This window comes from Galeopterus variegatus, unplaced genomic scaffold, assembly GCF_000696425.1.
Source record: "Galeopterus variegatus unplaced genomic scaffold, G_variegatus-3.0.2 Scaffold2308, whole genome shotgun sequence".
Classification (NCBI taxonomy): Eukaryota; Metazoa; Chordata; class Mammalia; order Dermoptera; family Cynocephalidae; genus Galeopterus; species Galeopterus variegatus.
Window position 1 is genome coordinate 276946 of NW_007728419.1, and position 22562 is coordinate 299507.

The window sequence follows — 22562 nt, forward strand, 5'->3', positions numbered from 1 at the left end:
CCAGCATTCTGAACTACTATGCTACACTCTCAGTAGCTTTAATTAAACTATTACCAGAAAAAGTCATGAGGATAGCTCTGTACTAGTCATCACTCTGGCTTCCAGCAGGCCTCTGCAGCATAGCCATCATAGGCAGTACCCAGGATGCCACACCAAGATCTCTCCAGAGGAAAGAACACTACCTTCCCAGAGATAAACCATTCAGACAGACATGCAATGGAAGTATTTGCCACCTTTGGACATTTCACAGCACCAAAATGACTCTCAAATCAAAGCATAAAAATAAAGTGCTTCTTCCTCTGAACTTACTTATATATTCCTTGGTTATAGCCTTTGTTGTTTTGTAAAAAGATTTTGTTTACTCTAACTGTCTCTCAGTCTCTCCTTGAGTTTCTATCACCAATGTTCAGCTTGGCACCTGGCACTGAGAGGTACTCAGTCCTCATTTGTTGAACAGAAATTTATACTTGTCTGAATATATAAAAACAAAACAAAACTTCAGCCTGATCAAGGTATTTACATATCTAAAAAAAGGTATTAACATAATGAGGCTATCATGGTGTCTAGAAAAAAAGGAATTAACCAACTAATTTATGCTACTCGTTGGTGGAAAGCTTCTGACCAGTGTATTGGTCCTTGTAAAGTAGATCCCTAGATTGAAGCTGGCCACAACAAGCTAGCATGGTTGATGATACTGGCCATTAAGATCATTCAACTTCCTTTTTCTGATTTCAAGCTTGCAAAGAAAACTTTCGCTTATAACTTCCTATAGATTTTTCTATGAGGAGAGAATGCATGATCTAGCCAATGTAATAATTGATCAACTGTCAGATATATTTCCCATTTTAAATAGATCAATGGGTATCCTAGAGAAATCACTGTGTTTTATGGTTTGGTAAGCATGAATGTCTTAAGAGACCTCTGCTTCCTGGGAGCACTGGCTGGTCTGGACCTGACCTGGCCTGCATGGTATAGAAAAACACCCTGGACTGCAAGGGGTGGCATAAAAGTGACATCCTCACCTGCCATACAAGCAGTCAGAACCCTCTGATGTTCCTGTCTCACTGAGTAACTTCAGTACTGTTTTCCTCCTAGATCTGATAAACTGCCTCTTCTAATGGGGTGGTTTAGGGTTCTTAAAAAATGGTAGCTGAGTACTTTGACACACTGATGCTCTAAATTCTAGACTTTCTAAATTCTATAATTTCTCTTAACCCCTTAAGAAATTAAAGTCTTTTAATTTTTATCAGAATAAGTTGATTCATGGGTAATTCCTGATCTTTATAAAGAAATAAATTCAGTAAAATATGCTTAAATAACCGAGACAGTTCCAAGTTGGAATAAAACAGTAAGAGGGACACCTACTGGTCAAAACTCATCACCACACCATATTTCCCTTGCTCTGTATGAGCCTTCAGTTTTTGTGACATACTGGCAGACCACAGGCACCATGCACTTACTCTGTCTATAGATCTTTGCATGTACATTTCCTTCTCTCTGCAATTCCTGTTGCCACCTCCCATCCCATGCATCCTCCACATATACACATACACACACCTTCTTTACCTGGCTATTTCTTTTTTGCCTCAGCTCAGATGTCACCTCCCTGGGGAAACCTCTTTTTAACACTGAAGACATTGTTGGTGCTCATGTTCTATCTCCTCCACCAACTGTATAGGCAAAATTATTATTCAGCTTTGTGTCCCAAGCATCTTTCACAATGCCTAGCTCATAGTAGTTCAATAAATACTTTTGAAAATAATGAAAAAAAAAAAGGTCCATTTTGTTCGCTAATGCAGACAAATAAGACAATTGAATGTGTGCCACTTAAATGACAGTATGTGATACTCCTGACTTAATCTGAAGCATTTTCAGTCTCTAAATATAAAAGAGCAAATTTTAACCCTAAAGAGCATACATATTATCTTCATGCATTTGTATCTTCTGAGTAATCATTTTAGAGACATTGTTTCATGGCCACATCCCAGCTTTGTGAAGATGTATAAACTCTTTCCAAGCTCAATGAGATATACCATACCTACATCTACAGAAAGGTGGGCTTCTCCTGGGGATTTCTGTACAACCTATTAAACTTACTTCTAGTGTTAACATGACGCTAAGACAGGAAACAGTGATAAGAAAAAAAAGAAGAAAAGGCGTGCTAGTTAACACTTGAGTTGGTTTCTGGGCTAAGCAGAAAATCAGACAAGGAAAGTCAAGCAGTTACTGGGAGCCTACCAGGTGCCTTGCATGACTTTCAAATATTATAGGGAGAAGATCAACAGAAACGTTCCCAGATCAAGAAACTATGCAAATCAGGTAGTCTGGATTAGATTTCTGGCCTTACTCTTTACTGGCAAAATATTTCTGTTGGACATCTAAAAAGAACACTTCTGTTATAATCTACCTTGTCTAGTGAGGATAAATTCATTAAAGCAGATAAAATGCCTCAGAGAGATATTGCAATTAATAAGCATGTTTTTGCCCTGGAAAAAAAACTCAAAGAAATGCTTGAGGTACCAGGAGATCATCTATTCTCAGGGCCAAGAACTTCACTGTAACCCAGAACAAACTGAATACTGGCATGGCAAATGAAGTTCAACGATGTCTCGGGATGCAGGACAGAATAAAAGGAAGTCAAGAGGCCAAGGAAGTACATAAGAAGCAGAATACACACTGGCAGACAAAACAGTGTCAGATTGAGGAAAGACGTGCTGGTTCTCCACACTAAGCAGCTCTGAGCTAATCAACCACCACTGTATCATCATCTGTCATCTTCTGAACTGGAATGACGTAGCTGCTAGACAGATGAGAGTTTCTGTGTCCAACAGCTATTTCCAGAGACATCAATCATGTGGAGGTGAAGTTCACCCCTTCTCATTCTCTCATCTCAAATGCCCTGACTGGCTGTTTGACATCTGCTGATTTTAAAAAGAAAAAATGGAGGTATCACATTTCATCAAGAACAGTCAAAATAAGGATATTTTAGAGAAACTCAGACATCCTTCTTCTATATCACTTCTGTTCTCTAATTTCAGAGAAACTCAGACATCCCTTCTTCTATAACACTTCTTCTAGAAACAGGTGTAAACTTACAAAGCCTGGAAGTGAATTTATGAATGAGGAGTACCAGATGGATATATTGTTGATTCACTTCAAATGGGTCCTACTAACTTAACATAATGCATGCATCTTGAAAGAGGTACAGAGAAAACAAAACATTTCATGTGCGTATAAATGCTTATGGGGAAGGCGGGTGGGGTGAGAGAGAGGTTATATATTCTATAAATAGACGATTTCTGTGCCACACATTCATTCATACACAGCTCAGAATACAAGCATACCAAAAAGTTACAAATAAATTTCATTACCAGACTAATACTTGAAAATACTGAACAATTTTGAAAACTGAACCTAGGTTAACAATTCTATCATAAAATCTAATGACTTCATGTTGAATTTTTATCTCTGTCCCTGTAGAGAGGACTGTTAGCACTCAGAAAATATACCATTCTTTTGATCACAGGACTAACATCAAAGTGTGGGTTGCTTTAACATTCTAATCACCCCAGAGGGCAGCAATTCAATAATCAGGCCTTTTGGTTGAGTACAGACCATCAACACATATACCTATAAAACATATACACAGAGCAGTTTACGTATACTATAAGTACAGAAACCCAAATTCTGATGACCTTGCTTAAAATATCTGATACTTCCTAATCTTATAACTACAGCAAATCAATTTGCCTCTCTAAGGCAGAATTTCCTCACCTCCAAGAGGAAAGTGAATTCTTTTTTTATAAACCCATGTATAGAATTCAAATCACAATGAATTCCAAATAGTGACAGATCATGTTCAATGGTGAGACTGCAGTGTTATACCATTCTACTTGCTTCTGGTCAACTGCTGGTAAGCAACTTCAAAACATAAATGGGGCCCTCATGATGTGTTCTAAATCTTCTAAGGGTTTAGGAGTCTTAATCTATTTGTAGCTTTTTATTATTTTGTAATGAAGTGCTGGTGATATTCTGGACCCAATGTGCAAAACACATATTAAATAAAGCACAATTACAAGAAAATATATCTCCAAAGATGTAAGAGAAAGGTACAAAATGAATTTATGGGAAGTAAACTTTTTATTACCTGCCATGACCAAGAAGCAGAGTTTTCCAGTTAATCAACATAGTTGTTAATAGGAAAATGAGTATTAATTCTCATTTTTACTATCTCACAGGGATACTAAGAATGTAAAGTTAAATAAAAACAACCATCACTTTTCATTACACTGTTCCTAGAGGGTGGAGACCAAGTTATTCATTTTTATGTGCACAGGATTTTCCCATTTATTAGACAATTAATAAATACTTGTTAAAATTATGTAAATAAAAATGAGAAAGTCAGAAAGCCCTTCTCAAAATATAAGATGTTACAATAAAGGAATATTACTGTACCTTTAAACATGTCCATAGTTAGCCTATGAATTTGCTTCATAAATTCCATATTATGACTATCAATCTTCCAAGAAAAAAGTGTATTTTAAATACACTGGGAATCCAAAGGCAATATGACAACCTTCACAAAAGGTATTGACTATGCTTTTATATTATGCTTTACCTAAGAAATTCTGGGGAGCAGCTGTTTTTGCAAATGAACTATTGTAGAGATCAGTTTTCTCCTCTTTACCACTTAAAGTGGCACTTGATTATATTATTGAATGACATAGTATACTTGAAAGTATTTACATTAATGCAACTTATTATTCCTATTTTAAATTAAGTGTAATACAATATTTAAAAGTACTTGTCAGTCATTAGTCTTTAACAGCATTGTAAACTATAGCCTGTGATCTAAACTCAGCCCACTATCCATAAGTTAATGAATTTTAATTTTTTAAATGGTTGAAAAACATCAAAAGAAGAACAATACTTTGTAACATGTAAAAATTATATGAAATTCAGTTTTCAGTGTCCATAAATAAAGTTTTATTGAAACACAGCAAGGCTCGTTAATTTATAATGTATTGCTTATGTCTACTTTCACCTGATAGTGACAAAGATGAGTAGTTGCAACAGAGCCCTTATGGCCCTACAAAGTTTAAATTACTTACTACCTGATCCTTAATAAAAAAAAAGTCTGCCAACCTCTGATCTATAAGGAGAAGGACAGTGATATTGGAAATGATAGAAGAATGGAGTCCTGCTCCCCTAGACCTAGGGCTGCCATATTTTCTAAACTACCTCCTGATTCAACAGACAGTATAGAAAGTGCCAAAAAATACTCTACCTGCCATTTTCCTTGGGGGACCTGAAAATAAAAATTGAAAGTGTTAAACAGAGTTTGGGACCATTATTATCATCACATCAGTCATCAAAGTGCTAGCTCTTTATATATTTCCTCTGATTTTCTTTGAAATTCCTCCTTTAAATGCAAATGCTTGCATATTATCAAATACTGACAAATTCCTATAGATTGAAGGAAGTGAGCAAAGCTGGAGAAAGTCTTCTATTATAAAACCAATGGTCCTGACTCTGTTTTAAACGTTATTTAAAAATACTTTTTAAACAATTCACATAAGGCTATCTCTTAATAAAAATCTGTAGATCAGCAGAAGACTTCAGCTGTTGGCATTAACAAAATTGGGAACTTTCTTTAAGGGCCACAATAAACAAGTACATTGCATCATGTTGTGTATACTAATTATCCTGATTTCAGCATCACATATTGCACATAGGTATTGATATTCAACTCTGTACCCCACAGATACATACATTCAACTGTTACAACAAAAATAATAATAAAATACATTTAGAAGGGGAAAAAAAATCAGACGGCACACAGGAAGGTGCTAAGGGTAAGTGTCGGGACTGACTAAAGGATATTGCACAGCCTTTAACATTTATTTATTCTATGTAGCAGATGCTTACATAGAACTTCCCACGTGCCAGGCACTGTGCTAAGCATTTTACAAAATTAATTCATTCATTAGTATACCCATATTACAGGTAAAGAAACTAAGGAACAAGAAGCTAAATAATTTGCCCAAAGTATTTCAAAAGTATATCTTAATAAAGTAGGATTAGTAGGTAAACTGTCTTGAGAAGTTAAGACCTGGTAATATACCCAAAGCCATTCAGCCAGAAGTGCAAGGGCAGGATCTGAAGCCAGGAAAGTTGCTCCAAAGGCCGTGTTGCCTTTCACATGCTGCTGAGTGAGAGAGGTCTTCAAAGGCCTCACATTCTGAGGTTCTCATTTGAGCTTAGGCACGACTAGAGACAGCATTCTACGAAAACTGCTAAAGTTGATCTGGGGAGATTAGTCACGGTGTTAAGAGTAGGTAGAGGTCAATTTACCATGCCTGGCCTCTCTTCACTAAGCCTGCACCACTAACTAGCTGAGTGCCCTTGGGCAAATTATTTAAATTCACTGCTTCCTCCTCACAGAAAAAAATAAGGATAATAATAACTATTTCATAGAGTTGATGTTGGAAATAAATTAGTATACACACACACACTGTAAATGCTATTTAAGTGCTTGCTGTTATTTCTAGTAAACCCAAGAGTTTTCACAAGAACATGCCAAAGTTGAGACGGTGACACTGTTAATTATGTTAATTATGCTGTCAGGTTGCACAGTGCCTCCAACCTGGGCTCTCCTGCATCCAATAGCTGGGCCATAGCTATCGCCCAAATCACAGTACTCAGTCTAGCTTGGAGGTTAATAGCGAGAGCAATAAACTCAGCCACTTTGTTTCAAAATTCCTCGTCTGCCCCCAGTCTATAAGCTCTTTGACTTTGGGCTAACAGTTTCATCTCTTTAGACTTGTTCTCTCCTCTATAAAACGAGTATTAATAATATCTCTCCTGAGAGGGTTGAAAATTGAGCTCAGGAATGTGAAGTGCCCAATTCAAAATATCCACTGAATAAAATTCACAATTATTTTGCTGTGAGTCTTAAAAAAATGGCTTAAAAAGAAGTCTCTTTGATTTACTCAGAACTGTTACATTTGCAATGGGGACTAATGCATCCCTTCCAGAGTGACCATTCACCAGTATTTGAAAATTACCACACTGACAAGTTTTAGGAGGATGCTGGGACCACATTTAATCTGACTTCAGGCTCCCATCAGTGTCAAATAAGAGCTGTGTAATTTGTCAGCAGTAAGCTGGAGACATGAGTTTCTAAGTTCTTATCCCAGCCCAACTACAGACCTAGTATGTCTCCTAGGATACCTTATTTTGCCTTTTTCTAACTCAGTTTTTCACCTGAAAAACTAGTATCAAGAATACTAATTTACCAGAAATAGCATTGACTTACAGCATTCAAATCATTTGTTGTTAAATAAAGCACATATGAAAAACACAAAGGATATTCCACTTGGAATAAAGAATGCTACTAAACATGAGCATTTTTAGAGTAAATTTGTTTACCTAAATTCCAGCACGCCAATATCCTTGTAGCCTGGTAAACCAATAAATGCACTTTCAACCTGTTAAAAAAAAAAAAAAAAAGATAACTATGCAGAAATGTGAAAAAGTACATAGAAAATAATGCTTTTAAGAGTAGAATAAAAAGTACACTGTTTGTAAATATTAGAGGCTTATACACATACGTAGATATGCATTAGTCAGAAAGTAAAAAAAATTATAGTAGTTACAATGTTAGAAAACAGTTTTTACTACAAAACTGCCACATTTTTCTTTTTCATTTTGTCTTTTAAGGTTTTGATTTTTTTCCAAATTATGAAAAGCATACTGCTTATTGGCAAAGTGCTGTTTTTTTTCCCTTCTATGATAAAATGTGAAGAAAAGTATTCATTTCAAAAGAAGCCATAATGGGCCAGCCCCGTGGCTCCCTCGGGAGAGTGCGGCACTGGTAGTGCTGAGGCCACAGGTTCGGATCCTATATAGGGATGGCCAGTGCGCTCACTGGCTGAGCGTGGTGCAGACCACACCATGCCAAGGGCTGTGATCCCCTTACCAGTCAAAAAAAAAAAAAAAAATAAGAAGCTATAATAGCATTTTTTGTTGTTGTTAATGAAATTTATTTTTTAAATTTTTTTCTCTCTTTTTTTTATTGATTATGAATATTCATGGCATACAAATCAAATTGTCACCACTCATGCCTAAGATGTGATGGCCAGATCCATACTGCAGCATGTGCATTACCACAAATTGTGATTATACCCCATGTCCCCCACCCGATTATCCCCCCAGTTATCCCCGACCTCCCTCCCCAGCCCCATCCCCCATCCCCCACCCCAACTCCACTTTGTATCCCTAGGTATTTTCTCTCCCTCTGCAAGTCCAATGCACCACGCACCACTGTGGTCTTTCTTTTCTTCCTTCTTTCTCTCTTAGCTCCCACTTATGAGTGAGGACATATGGTATTTATCTGTCTGTGCTTTGCTTATCTCACTCAACTTAAATTCCTCCAAACTCATCCACGTTGTTACAAATGGGAGAATTTAATTCTGTTTTATGGCAGAGTAGTATTCCATGGTGTATATATACCACAGTTTACTTATCCAATTGTCCATCGATGGACATTTAGGTTGGTTCCATATCTTGGCTATTGTGAACAGAGCTGCAATGAACATGGGAGTGCAGGTATCCTTTCAACATGATGATTTCCATTTCTTTGGGTATATACCCAGAACTGGGATTGCTGGATTGTACGGAAGATCTACCTGTAGTTGTTTGAGAAACCTCCATACTGTTTTCCATAGTGGTTGTACTAATTTACAGTCCCACCAACAGTTTAGGAGTGTTCCCTTCTCTCCACATCCTTGCCAGCATTTGTTATTGTTATTCTCCGTCTTTTTGATTATAGCCAGTCTAACTAGGGTGAGGTGGTATCTCAATGTGGTTTTAATTTGCATTTCCCTGATGACTAGTGATGTTGAGTATTTTTTCATGTACCTGTTGGCCATTTGTATGTTTTCCTTTGAAAAATGTCTACTCAGTTCCTTTGCCTATTTTTTTAAATTGGGTTATTTGGTTTTTTATGGTGTAATTGCTTGAGTTCCTTGTGTTTTATGGATATTAATCCCTTGTCGGATGCATAGTTAGCAAAAATTTTCTCTCACTCTGTAGGTTGTAATTTCACTCTCTTGATTGTTACCTTTGCAGTGCAGCTTTTTAGTTTGATATAATCCCATTTGTTTATTTTTTCTTTTGTTGCTTCTTGTGCTTTCAGGCTCATGTTCATAAAGTCTATGCCCAGACCTAGTTCCTGAAGTGTTCCACTTATATTTTACCTTAGTAATTTTACAGTTTCAGGTCTCATATTTAAGTCTTTAATCCATTTTGAGTTGATTTTAGTATGTGGTGAGAGGTGCATGTCTAGTTTCATTCTTCTGCATATGGATATCCAATTTTCCCAGCACCACTTACTGGAGAGGCAGTCTTTTCCCAGAATAGGTTTTTGTTGCCTTTGTCAAATATCAGATGGCTGTAAGCCTGAAGGGTGATTTCTGGGTTCTCTATCTTGCTCCACTGGTCTGAGTGTCTATTTTTATGCCAGTACCATGCTGCTTTGGTTACTATAGCTTTGTAGTATAATTTGAAGTGAGGTAGTGTTATACCTCTGGCTTTATTTTTTTGGTCTGGATTGCTTTGGATATTCAGGGTCTATTGTTGTTCTATATGAATGTTGACATTGTTTTTTTCCATTTCTGTGAAGAATGTCATTGGTATTTTGATGGGGATTGCATTGAATCTGTAAATTGCTTTGGGTAGTATAGACGTGTAATAGCATTTTTAAATGTTATCATTTGGATTAGAAATCTGGCCATAGCACACAATCTAGTGTTTGGTTTCTGTAAGTGGGAATGTGTCTGGTGTCATGTTTTCTGTTCCTATGACACAAGAGAACCATGAACACACTCAACATTAGAAAGAACTCTTTAAGCAAGAAGCCCCAGGAGAGAGGTCTTGATGAGTGCTTATCACGAAGGAGGTTATGAAACAGCAGCCAGCTAACTAAACTGGTCAAAAGATCAATTTATTAACATCATATGTGCAGGAGCCAGTTTTACTACTCAGTATTTATTTATTTATTTATTTATTTATTTATTTATTTATTTATTTGTCTTTTTCCGTGTCCATCGCAACCCTCAGTGTTACCCCCGTACCGGACCGGGACCGGCAACGGGATCACAACCCTCGGTGTTGCCCCCGCGCCTCACTCAGCCAGTCTGTATGTGGGATCCGAACCCTCGGCGGGAGCACCACCACGCTTCCCAAGCAGCGCACTAGCGCAGTGCGCCACCGGGCCGGCCCCAACTACTACTCAGTATTTAAAATCCAGCCACATAACTCCATATGAACTTAGTGACTGGACAGGGAAAAAAAGAATGGTAGACTGGACTGAAGATCTAAAAATAATCAGGTTGTGCACAAATACAAATTTTAACAAAATTGAACATTTAATCAATACCATTTCAGAAGGTGACACCCTCACCAGATGGGTCACTATGGGATGTACATCAGAACAAGGGAAGTTAGTTAATGGACCTTGGTGACAACTCTGGGCCTCTGCTTTTAACAAGTCCTCCTATAATCAGGAGAGTGGGATTTTTTTTTTTAATTTGTTTCACTAAATATCTTCATACCTTAAGAATAAAGATACCAAACCCATGAAACTTTTTGGCTATAGTAACTTGCCTTGTTTTACTCTCTGAAAGGAAAGAAAGAAGTGCTATAATTCTTGTGGAATGGAGCTGGGGGCAGGGTGGAATCCACAAGACTAAGAATCAGAAGACTAAGGGTTAGTCTCAGCTCTGTCTTTGCTGGCAGAATGACCATGCACAATCCTTCTTTTGTAGAATTAATACCGCCCTTCCCATCTACCACATCAGTTTTTGTAATATTAAAATGAATGTACCTGAAAGTACTCCATCAACTGCAAAATGCTATCCAACTGTACATTATTAGTAGTAGTAAGCCTATCTAGACCTTAATTTTGCAATCTCTTGAGTCTAAACATGTACAGATATTCTAATTCATCGCCTTCAGTTAGCTATTGTACAGGGGTCCAGTTGCAAGAAGTCATTCTACTTTATTAATGCCAATATTAATAATAGGTACAATTTATTCAATGACTTATATGTGTCTGGTGCTTTGTAATATCACTTCTAATCCTTGAAACACTTCCAAGAGATATATAATACCCCAATTTTATAGATAAGATAAATAAGACACTAAGATGTCAACTATCTTGGCCAGAATCACACGTTTGGTGAGTGACAGAATCAGAATTTCATTATCCCCAAACCTCTCTAATACTGAAGCCCATATTCTTCCCACTGATTTACACTGCGCCTCTTCCTCTTTCCCTTGCCTCATGATAAATATGCTTTATAATTAGGACCAGGGCTGGGAAAACTGTGAAGTTCACCATAACTTCTCACCTGATTTAAAATGAAGGGGGCTCTGTATAATATAAAGGAAGGAGCACTTTGAAAGGCAGGAGAAGATCTGATTTTCCTTTCTGCTCATAGAGAGACTGAAATGAACATAAGCAAGTTATTTGGCCTCCTGACCCTCAGCTGTAAAATAGATATACTTATCCACATGGCTGCTGTGAGCAAACAGAAGAAAGCAGCCAGTAGTGTGTAAAGCACTACGCAAGGATACTGCAATGACACTATGTATGACTATATTCAGATACTGACACGCCCAAGCTTATCATGCTACTTCTCCCTTTGTGATGTCATACCTCATGTTGTCCCGAACTTATCAAGCCCCTTCTTCTTCTTACCCTTCTCCTCATTAAAAAAAGAGTAACAGCTCCTGAACCTCATCCTCTCCAAACAGGCTTTCTTTTTCCCTGTGTGTCTTCTAATATTACCTAGGAGATGATACTGAGGAAGTCCATGTGAAGGGAGAAAGCTGGAGGGACCCCTTCAGTTTGCAGTAAACATGATGGCAGGATCCTTCAGAGCCATGACCTCTGCCTCTTCTGTTCCACACAAAGTGGCTGTTGGTAGACATTTCATTCCAGGTAAGAAGGGGATGGGGTGGGGGGAGGGGGAGAGAGGGTAGGCCAGAGGAGAAGGTATTTCATGGTAGGCCCAGACCTTTCATCAACCTCAAATCACCTCAAGCCAATAGCTACCTACCTCATAAAGTCCCTGCTGGAGATGTTTTTCAGAGTATTTATTAGTCTTTCCCTAAATCTGCAGTCGTTCCGTACAATTGTTTACCCAAACACTAAGGCTTATTAAAGGTTCCTTAATCCAAGGGCAGAGAGAACCAGACAGCTAGTCCAAGACACTATCTGATGCCAGGTAGCCACTGGCCTGGCTGACATTTCTTCCACATACCATATAGCCTTGTAACTTGGCCACACGACTAGGAAAATGAATTGTCTGGCATACACTCCACATGTCTGAACGGCTGCAATGATGCTGCTTGGCTGAGAGATACACATTTTTATTTCCCATCTGAATACAGTGTCTGGGGAAGGGAATTAATTCAAGGTAATGGAATTGACAAACTTGGCAAAGGAGAACACCAGCGAGAGGGAGTGGAAAAGAAATAAACAGGAACGAATAGTGAGCCCTGTCAACAGATGCGGGGTAGATGGGCATTCAATGCCTTACTACACACGAGCAAAGGTACACTAGAAGGGGGCAAAGTATGGGTTATTTTTGACAAAAGAATCTTGAGTTCAGTCCTGTATAGAATTCTTCCAGAAAGTAAAGTTATGGCTAATCCAGTTCTTTCAAGAAATCCTTTTCTAAAAATACTTCCAACCAAGGAACAGAGATAGGAAGGAAATTTATTTCTGGTTGAATGCCTTTTGTGCTTCTAATCTTTGTACCATGTATATACCTACATGTTAACTATTCAAAATTTTTCAATTTAAAAAAGGATACTAAAGGTAAAATTTTTTTTGTTTTGTTTTGTCCTTTTTTGTGACCAGTAAGGGGATTGCAACCCTTGGCTTGGTGTTGCCCGCACCACGCTCAGCCAGTGAACTGCACCGGCCATCCCTATATAGGATCTGAACCCGCGGCGGCAGCACCGCTACGCTCCCAGCGCCACACTCTCCCGAGTGAGCCACGGGGTTGGCCCCTAAAGGTAAAATTTTTAAAAATTAAATATAATGCTTCATCAAGAAAAATAGTATACTATATGTACTTTCTCAAAAATGTTCATTTCTCCAAACTTTGTCAAGTCAAAACCTCATTACTCCAATATTGTCAAGCCAAAACCATGCCACAGAACACATTCGTCCTTGGCTGTGAAGCTAAAGTTGGAAATATTTGTTAGCAGATGGCAAAATTGTGTTTCTGTGAAAGAACTCATCTGTCCTCCTGTGAACTTTTCAGAGCTTTCTGAAGAAATGGCTAAGTCACCAACCCAGGAACCAAGTAGATGAACAGCTTGAATTCTAAGCCTATCTTTAAACAGTTTAGTGCTGTGAATATGGAAACTTACGTCCCAGCAAACTGTCTTGTTTATCAAAAAACAAAAACAAAAACACACACCTCTGAAATAAACTCTTCCACAAGGTACTGATGGTGAAAGCTGGAAGGATCCTGTAGTGCTTCCGTGTATTGTTTCCCCAAAAGGTGGATACTGAATTCTGCAATCTGTTCAGATGCTGGCTTTGTGGGTTCTTCTATCACATTCTCAATTTCATTGCTAATCTGGATTTTTAGAAAAGAGAACAATAAACGTCAACATCTATTCATTCGATCAACAAATATTTATTGATTGCCCACCATGTGCCAGACACTGTGCCAAAGGCAACTTTTGATGATGACCCTTTACATGGTATTTGACTTTGGAACAAATTGGGTGGACTTAAGACATAGCTAATATTAAAATTACTGTGCATTTGTACATTCCTTTGAACACACAGTGACGTGTCCAGGGAAAGGTAAAAAATTATTCCACAGGAAACCATCAAAGTGAATAAAAAATAGTTAAATGTGTTATAAGTATCATCTAAAAATAGCCTAGAATGATGGTTCTCAAACTTTTTGGTCTTAGAGCCCCTTTAAACTCCTAAAAATCATTGAGGAACCCAAAGAATTATGGTTTATATGGGTTATACCTATAAATACTTACCAAACAAAACATTAAGAGAGAAATTTTAAAAATATTAATTCATTTAAAAATAACAATAATCAGCATTACATACAAAAATAAACAATATATTCCATTAAGATAAAAACTAGTAGGAAGAGTGACATTGTTTATATTTTTGCAAATTCTTTAATATCTAGCTTATTAACAGAGAGAAATATATTAATAGCCTTTTCAGATAATTGTGGATATTTGTTTTTAACTCAACAACTGTTAATTTCTTAAAAGTTAGTTGCTATGTGGAATCTGAAACTATATTCAACAAACATTTTGTACTCTGTAACATTAAAATCCAGGTCTTCCAGTGGCCAAAGCTGAAATAAAACAAGTAACAAAACAAATATTGGATTATAACCCAAAGAATAAAATAACCATGAGTCCATACTGATATAAACAAATGATTGAATAAATAAATGAGAGAGAAGTGACAACAGTTCCTTACAGAATTCCAATTAAAAATGTAGAAGGAATGAGGGAAGCAGAATATCACTACTAGAACACTACAGTCAGTAATCATTGCTCCATGGAAGAAACACTTGAGCTCATCTAAGTCCCTCCATTTTGATACATAAGAAAACCAGGGATTGGGTAGGATGAATGACCAGCCTAAAACTCACAGCAAGCCAATGGCAGAGTCAGGAACAGAAATTAGGGGCTTTTTTTCAATGTATAATTTTTCATCCCTGATGGATCAATCGGCGACCTTCAAAACTGCAGAATGGAAAGGAACCTCAAAGATTCCACCAACCCTTCCGATCCTTAAATTCTCTCTACAATATCCCTAATGAGTAGCCACTCATCATCAGTTTAAATGGCTTTGATGAAAAAAAAAATGCCTTTCAAAATCAGACTATTACACTTCCAAAAAGCTCTCCTGGTTGGAAACTTCTTAATATTAAATCCAAATCTACCTCTCTGTAAGTTCTACTATTGGTCCACATTCTGTAACCTGGGATACATATAAAAACTGTAGACCCAGAGACCCCTTCAAATATGTACAGGCAACTGTCATGTCTTCCCTGACTTTCCCCTAGCTCCTCTTTTCCTCCAGACATTTCTCAAGCTCTTAATGTCTTTCTTAGAGTGTGGCACCCATAGGTGAGGTCTAATCAATTAAAATATGGTAGGACTACTACCTCCCTCATAGTAGATTCTATATTTCTATTAATGTAACCTAAAATTACACTAGCTTTGACTAGTTGGGTTTTTTCAGTAACTGCATCATACTGCTAATTCACACTGAGACTAATATCAACAAAAACATAGTCCTATGGTAGTTTGCATAAGACTTTATTTAATAAATTTCATCTCACTAAATGTGGACAGAGACTTCTATTTCCAGTTTTATTGTGAAAGAAATATCATGGGACCCTTATTACTACAGAACGCCTAAAATGCTGGATAAATATTTTTTAGTACTTTTAATGCATAGCTGGTTTGCAAGAAAATAAAAAACAAAAACAAACAAAAAAGCAAGATGTCAAAAAAGACAGATTACAGGAATCCAAAGAGGTGACTCAGTGTTGAAGATGGCAGCTTTCATGAAGCATCTACTGATCCTTTGTGACCCAGGCTTTAAATACTACAAAGGGATAGGATACAAAGCAGAAGACCTGTATATGTTGAAAAGTCAGATCAAATACTCCCACATAAAGCAAGGATTCTAAAAACTCAATGGACAGTTTGAACAACACAGTAGACTACACTGAAGACTTAGTGAAGCAAAAGACAGAACTGAATGCAACACAGACAGACAAAGAAATGAAAGTGATTAAAGCAGTTAAGAGACATGCAGCTAAGCAGTTAAAAAGAGAGAGATCTAAGGAGAAAAAAGAGAGAGAAAGAAAAAAATACTGAAAAATAGCATATGTCATCAGGGTTATCATTTGAATTACGATGTTCATATGTTCCTGCATTGCTCAGGATAAGGATAAAGATTTCGAAAAACTAAGGTTTTGATATGTTATAATTTTAACATCATAGTTTATAGGATAACTACCAACAAAACAGAAACAGAGTGTATTATTTCTAAAACAGTAGATAAGAAAATGCATCAGTATAAAACTGTACCTTGGACTTCATTTTTGAACTAAAAATACAGGCAATCTAATTCTTGTTAGGTGTCTGTATACTGTTTTCTTTTCCTACCAGTTCTACAAATTGGCTCAAATCATCCACTCTGTTTGGGATACTAATGTTCCAACTGATTGCATACAATTCCTTCATTTCTATTATAGTAAACTCTATCTCGTTCTATAAACGTTTCCACACCTAAATCATAGCTATTTTGCCTCAAGTTCAAATATTGAATATCAATATTTTCTAGCACAATCTACTTTGGACATGGCTATACTTAAAAGTATTGATTCAGCATCTGCTCTAGGGATCCAAGTTACCACCAGTTTTGTTCAGTGATGGGGAGGGTGGTGAGGCAGAGTAGGGTGACCTAACCTGATTCCATGTAACTTAAAATGTCCAAGGTGGAAAGGGAAGTTGCAAGGTAACTAAACTGCATCTTTCCAGGGAATATGTTCAGTCAGAATTTGCTTTATCCCTATAATCTAGGATTTATGAACACTCAAATTTTTTAAATGCAGAATTTAACAAAATTTCTAATAAAATGTTTCTATCTACCTGGGCAGTATATAATTTTTTTGTTAATCTGTAGTTTTTGTGATACTCAGCTATAAGATTTAATGTTATTAAGTGGACAGGTTTCTACTAAGAATGGTACATTTAAACAGCATGGGTTTTTTTTTTTGTTTGTTTGTTTTTTTGTTTTTTTAAGCTACATAAAATCTATATTCTTTCCCTCTGAAGAAGAGAAGGCTAAGACCTGATCTATTAAGGGATAGAATAACAGAGGCAAATCCCCCCTTAGTAAACCATCTCACAGAGCCCATAAGAGGCAGTGAGCTTACCACAGTGACAGTCCCCAAGGTTCCCAGACCTCAATCATTTCATTTACAATTTGAAGCCATGACTCAACAAGAACTTGCCAATAAGAGCAGATTTACTCAACTCTCCAAAGAATCACAGATTCTTTTTAGTGTACTAGTTTTTAAACACACATTTCCCATTCAAGAACATGGTATGTCTTTCCATCTTTTTGTGTCCTCTTTAATTTCTTTCAGTAGTAATTTGTAGTTCTCATTGTAGAGATCTTTTGCCTCCTTGGTTAAATTAGACTCGCTTTCTTGATTTCTTTTTCTGCTGGTTCATTATTGAAGTATAAGAATGCTACTGATTTGGGGGTGTTAATTTTTTATCCTGCAACATTACTGAAATTATTGATCAGCTCTATGAGTTTTTAGAGTCTTAAGGTTTTTCTATATATAAGATCATGTCATATGCAGACAGGGATAGTTTGACTCCATTCTTTCCAATCTGGATGCCTGTTCTTTCTTTCTCTTGCTTGACTGCTCTGGCTAGTACTTCCAATACTATGTTAAATAGGAGTGGTGAGAGTGGGCATCCTTGTCTTGTTCCTGTTCTTAAGGGAAAAGCTCTCAACCTTTCCCCATTTAGGATGATATTGGCAATTGATTTGTCATAAATGGCGTTTATTGTGTAGAGATAGTTTCCTTCTATACCTAATTTGCTGAGGGTCTTTATCATGAAGGGATGTTGTATTTTGTCAAATGCTTTTTCTGCATCTATTGAGATAATCATATGGTTTTTGTCCTTGATTTTGTTGATGTGGTATATCACATTTATTGACTTGCATATGTTGAGCTATGCTCTTGGATGGGAAGAATTAACATTGTGAAAATGTCTGTCATACCCAAAGCAATCTACAGATTCAATGCAATCTTCCTCAAAATACTAATGTCATTCTTCACAAAAATAGAAAAAGAAATCCTGACATTCACGTGGAACTACAAAAGATCCTGAATAGCCAAAGAAGTCCTGAGCAAAAAAAAAAATTAATAAAGCTAGAGGCTTAACACTATCTGACTTCAAATTATATTACAAAGCTATTGTAACCAAAACAGCATGGTACTGGCATAAGAACAGACACTCAGATCAATGGAACAGAATAGAAAACCCAGGAATCAACCCACATACTTACAGCCAACTGATCTTTGACAAAGGCAACAAGAACATACACTGGGGAAAAGACTGCCTCTTCAATAAATTGTGCTGGGATAATTGGACTTCTGTATGCAGAAGAATGAAACTGGACCTGCACCTCTCACCATATACCAAAATCAACTCAAAATGGATTAAAGACTTAAATATAAAACCTGAAACCATAAAATTACTAAAGGAAAACACAGGGGAAACACTCCAGGAAGTAGGACTGGACAAAGACTTTATGAATAAGACCCCAAAAGCACAAACAACAACAACAACAAAAATTTTAAAATGGGACTACATCAAATTAAAATGATTCTGCACAGCAAAGGAAACAACCACAGAGCAGAAAGACAACCTACAGAATGGGAGAAAATACCTGCAAACTGTATATTTATCCCACAAAGGGATAAATATCCAGAATATATAAAGAACTCAAGGGGCCGGCCCGGTGGCGCACTGCTACAGTGCGCTGCTTGGGAAGCGCAGCGGCGCTCCCGCCGAGGGTTCGGATCCCACATACAGACCGGCCACTCACTGGCTGAGCGAGGTGCGGGTGCAACACCGAGGGTTGCAGGGTTGCAATCCCGTTGCTGGTCCCGGTCCGGTACGGGCGCGACACTGAGGGTTGCGATCCGTTGCCGGTCACGAAAAAAGACAAAAAGGAAAAAAAAAGAACTCAAACAACTGCAGTAAAAAAACAATCCAATTAAAAAATAGGCAAAGGAGATAAATAGATATTTTTCAAAGGAAGACATACAAATGGCCTATTGGTATACGAAAAAGTGCTCAACATCACTAGTCATCAGAGAAATGCAAATCAAAACCACACTGAGATATCACCTCACCCCAGTTAGACTGGCCATTATTAAAAAAACCATGAACAACAAATGCTGGTGAGGATGTGGGGAGAGGGGAACTGTTCTACACTGTTGGTAGGACTGCAAATTAGTACAGCCACTATGGAAAACAGTATGGAGGTTCCTCAAACAACTACAGATAGAACTACCATATGATCCAGCAATCCCACTACTGGACATATATCCAAAGGAATGGAAATCATCATGACAAAAGGATACCTGCACACCCATATTCACCACAGCTCTATTTACAATGGCCAAAATACGGAACCAACTTAAGTGTCCATCAACAGATGACTGGATAGGGAAAATGTGGTATATATACATAATGGAATACTACTCAGCCATAAAAAAGAATGAAATTCTGCCATTTGCAGCAATGTGGATGAGTCTGGAGAAAATTATATGAAGTGAAATAAGCCAGAAGAGGAAAGAGAAATACTGCATGATCTCAGTTACAACTGGGTAGAAAGAAAGGGGAAGGGAAAGGGGAGGGGGAGAAAGTGGGAGGAGGAGGAGGGAGTGGAGGGAGAGGGGGAAGGGAGGAGAGGGAAGGGAGGAAGGAAAAGAAAAAGAAAAGAAAGAAAGAAAAAACCAAAACCATATGTTGAACTTTCAGAAGGGGAAAACAAGCCTAAGGATACTAGAGATGGGGAGAGGTGGAGGTGGTTTGGGGAGGTATAAATTCAATAAAGGGCATAAAGAAAAATCATGATTTGTATAATTATATGTTTATAATAAAGAATAATAAAAAAGAATCCACATTTCCATAACAGGGCACCACACGTAGTCCTGTCTAGTCCAGCCTAGTCCAGCAATGGAATATAAACTCTCTCTTAACCCCTATTCTCCATGTTAGAAACTAAGTAACAAAGCAGAGCATCACTCACACTCTCCTCTGGCCTTTCCAAGCTGCTTTCTGAGGCACCTTCATAGGAGGCAGTTCCTGGATATGAAACACTGAGAGCAGCACCTAAGTAGAAAAATAAAAACATATGTATGAATTCAGTACCTGACTAAGTCAGAATTTATATCAGGAAATAAGGAACTGACTTCAAAATCCATTCCTATAAGTTGTTTGCTTTCTCATCCTGGAAATTCAGTGCATTCTAACCTCAAGACACATTTGCATAGAGTCTTCCCAGAACAAGAAACAATTATGATTCATTCAATGAGCATTTATTGAGTACCTACCATACTCCAGGCTGTGCACAATACACTAGGGATACAAAGACAAAGGTCCTATCCTTAATGAGCTAACTAGTAAAAGGGACAGATGCTGAAAGAGGTAGCTCTACCAGAGAGGGGAAGTTGGAGAAAGTTGGAGATTGGCAATGAATTGACAATTGTTGAAACTGGACTTCATCGTGCTGTTCTATTTTTATGGATGTTTGGAATTTTGAATACAGAGAAATCTGTGGGTTTTTTAAATTAAGAATAAAAAAAGCAACTACCAATTTACAAGAAATATAGAGGTCAAAGGAACATGTTAAACTATTCCAAAGAATACAATCAGAAAAATTCTTACTCTGGGAAACTACAGGACAAATGAGAAATGAAGAACTAGAACAGTTCTACCTTTTGACATAAATAGTGGCAACAGTGTGTTTGCCTTAAAATAATTCACTAGGTAATACATTTGTTTTAAGCAGAGTTCTAATTTGTATAATACTTAACCATTAAATATTTTTAACTACCTACAGCATAAGGTCATAAAATAAGTGAAAAAAATAACTACTTTTTCTTGAGACTCCACATAGAAACCTGATATTTTTTTAAAAGTGAGCTGAAAAAGTGTCCTTGCTTGCAAGATAGTCGTACACCATAAATAATTTAAAAAGAAAAGTGAATAAAGGCATGAGAACATACCTCCCAATGTTGAAGTACCATCAGTAGGAGCTGGAGATGACAATTCAGGGCTAGAAAGAAAAATGTTTGTGGTTAATAAAATGACAGAAATGTTAGGATCTATTTTCACATTTGAGGACCACATCTAGAAGCTAAACTCCATAAGATTAGGGACCTTGCCTGCCATATTCCTATACCTAAAACAGTACCTGACTATTTTATTTCGGAATGAATATTTTTGGAATGAATGAATGGATGAATACTATGTGTCAAGCAGTTTAGAAAGCACTTTAGAAAGGCATATTGCTGCATGCAACACACCCATGGTCTTTGAAGGTTACATAAGTCTTACAGAAAATACAGACACCAAATAAATGATCACGAATGCAAATATTATAGACAGGAAAGTATTGACTGGTACGGGGCACACACAACCATGAATTTCATCTCATTTGAGAGATCATCAAAAATCATAAAGCCTATTTAATGTAAAGAAATTCAAGTTTAGAGAAATGACTTGCTGTAGGCCACATTGCTAACAGATTTCAGATCTCCTAGCTGTCCTTTTACCATTCCACCCTGCAATTGCAAGCAAAGATGAAGAGATCAGAAGATAATCTGAGAAAGCCCCTGCTCCTAAAGGAAAGAAAGAGGGTTTCTGCAAGTTCAGATTTCCACATATCCCAAAAGTATAAAAGTTCCATCATCAGAACTATTCCTGTAGATTACCCTGCTGTTCTAAATAAGGTCATAAGAGGTACTCAAAGCTACCGGATAAACGTAAAGCTACCTAATTCACATGAAGCATCGATTTTACTGAATGCTTAAGCAGGTGGGGAATTTAATAAGAACTGATATGTAATTTAAAATATTTTAATATTAAAACAAACATGGCTATATTATGGAGTAGAATATAAAGTTTAAATGAATATTAAGATAAAATATGATAATTCAAAGATATTTTATGATTGGAGCTGAGTGGGAGGGTCAACTAGGGGCATGTTCCCTAAACCCCCAGGCTTTGGTAGAAAATTTGAGAAACACAGGTTAAAAAAAAATTTCACCATGAAAATCCTTCTGGTTTTTAAAAATACTGTCTAAAAAGAGTAACATATTAAACCATTATGCCAAAGTTACCAGTATTGGTTATTTGGAACACATTGCATGAAATTGCTTACTAAGTGAGCTGTCATTTAGAAGAACCTAAAGGAATATGACACATGGACAAGTCATTCTGATGAGCAGAGGAAGGCCTGAGTGATAAAAAACATCGAAAGATTTCTTGAATTAAAGTAGGTGGAGTTTAAAGAGTGTGACTCAGATACATTAGCAACATACATTAACATAATCAGGCCTGAATAGGTCTATCAATTGTCTACAAGGTAGTACCCCTACTCAGTACTTCATTTTATAGATTAAAAAAAACGAAGTCTAAATGGATAAAGCAATTTTCCCAAGGTTGCATAAAAATTCTTAACTGTTTCCAGTTCCATTTCAATAATAATAATGGCAAGAATAATTACAACTGAATTTACTGAGCTGGCATCATGTATCAAGCACTGTGCTAAGTGCTTTATCTTAGTTGACTCAATCCTGGCAATCACCTTATGAGAGAGACACTACTACCCCATTCAGAGAGATGAGAAAACTATTGCTAGAAGAGATTAAAAATTT

The 22562-nt window shown here is 37.0% G+C and overlaps 1 protein-coding gene across 1 annotated transcript in view; it reads right to left on the reverse strand.

Annotated features, from left to right (window-relative positions):
- IMPG2 (interphotoreceptor matrix proteoglycan 2) overlaps positions 1–21059 on the reverse strand; it is a 46569-nt gene extending 25510 nt beyond the window's left edge. The window contains exons 1-5 of the mRNA XM_008581248.1: positions 20910–21059; positions 19931–20013; positions 13500–13661; positions 7432–7490; positions 5288–5308 (exon numbers count right to left, since the gene is read on the reverse strand). Of these exons, the coding sequence (XP_008579470.1) occupies positions 5288–5308; positions 7432–7490; positions 13500–13661; positions 19931–20013; positions 20910–21033 (449 nt within the window). The 5' untranslated portion in view covers positions 21034–21059. The remainder of the gene's footprint in view (positions 1–5287; positions 5309–7431; positions 7491–13499; positions 13662–19930; positions 20014–20909) is intronic.
- Positions 21060–22562: the final 1503 nt, after the last annotated feature.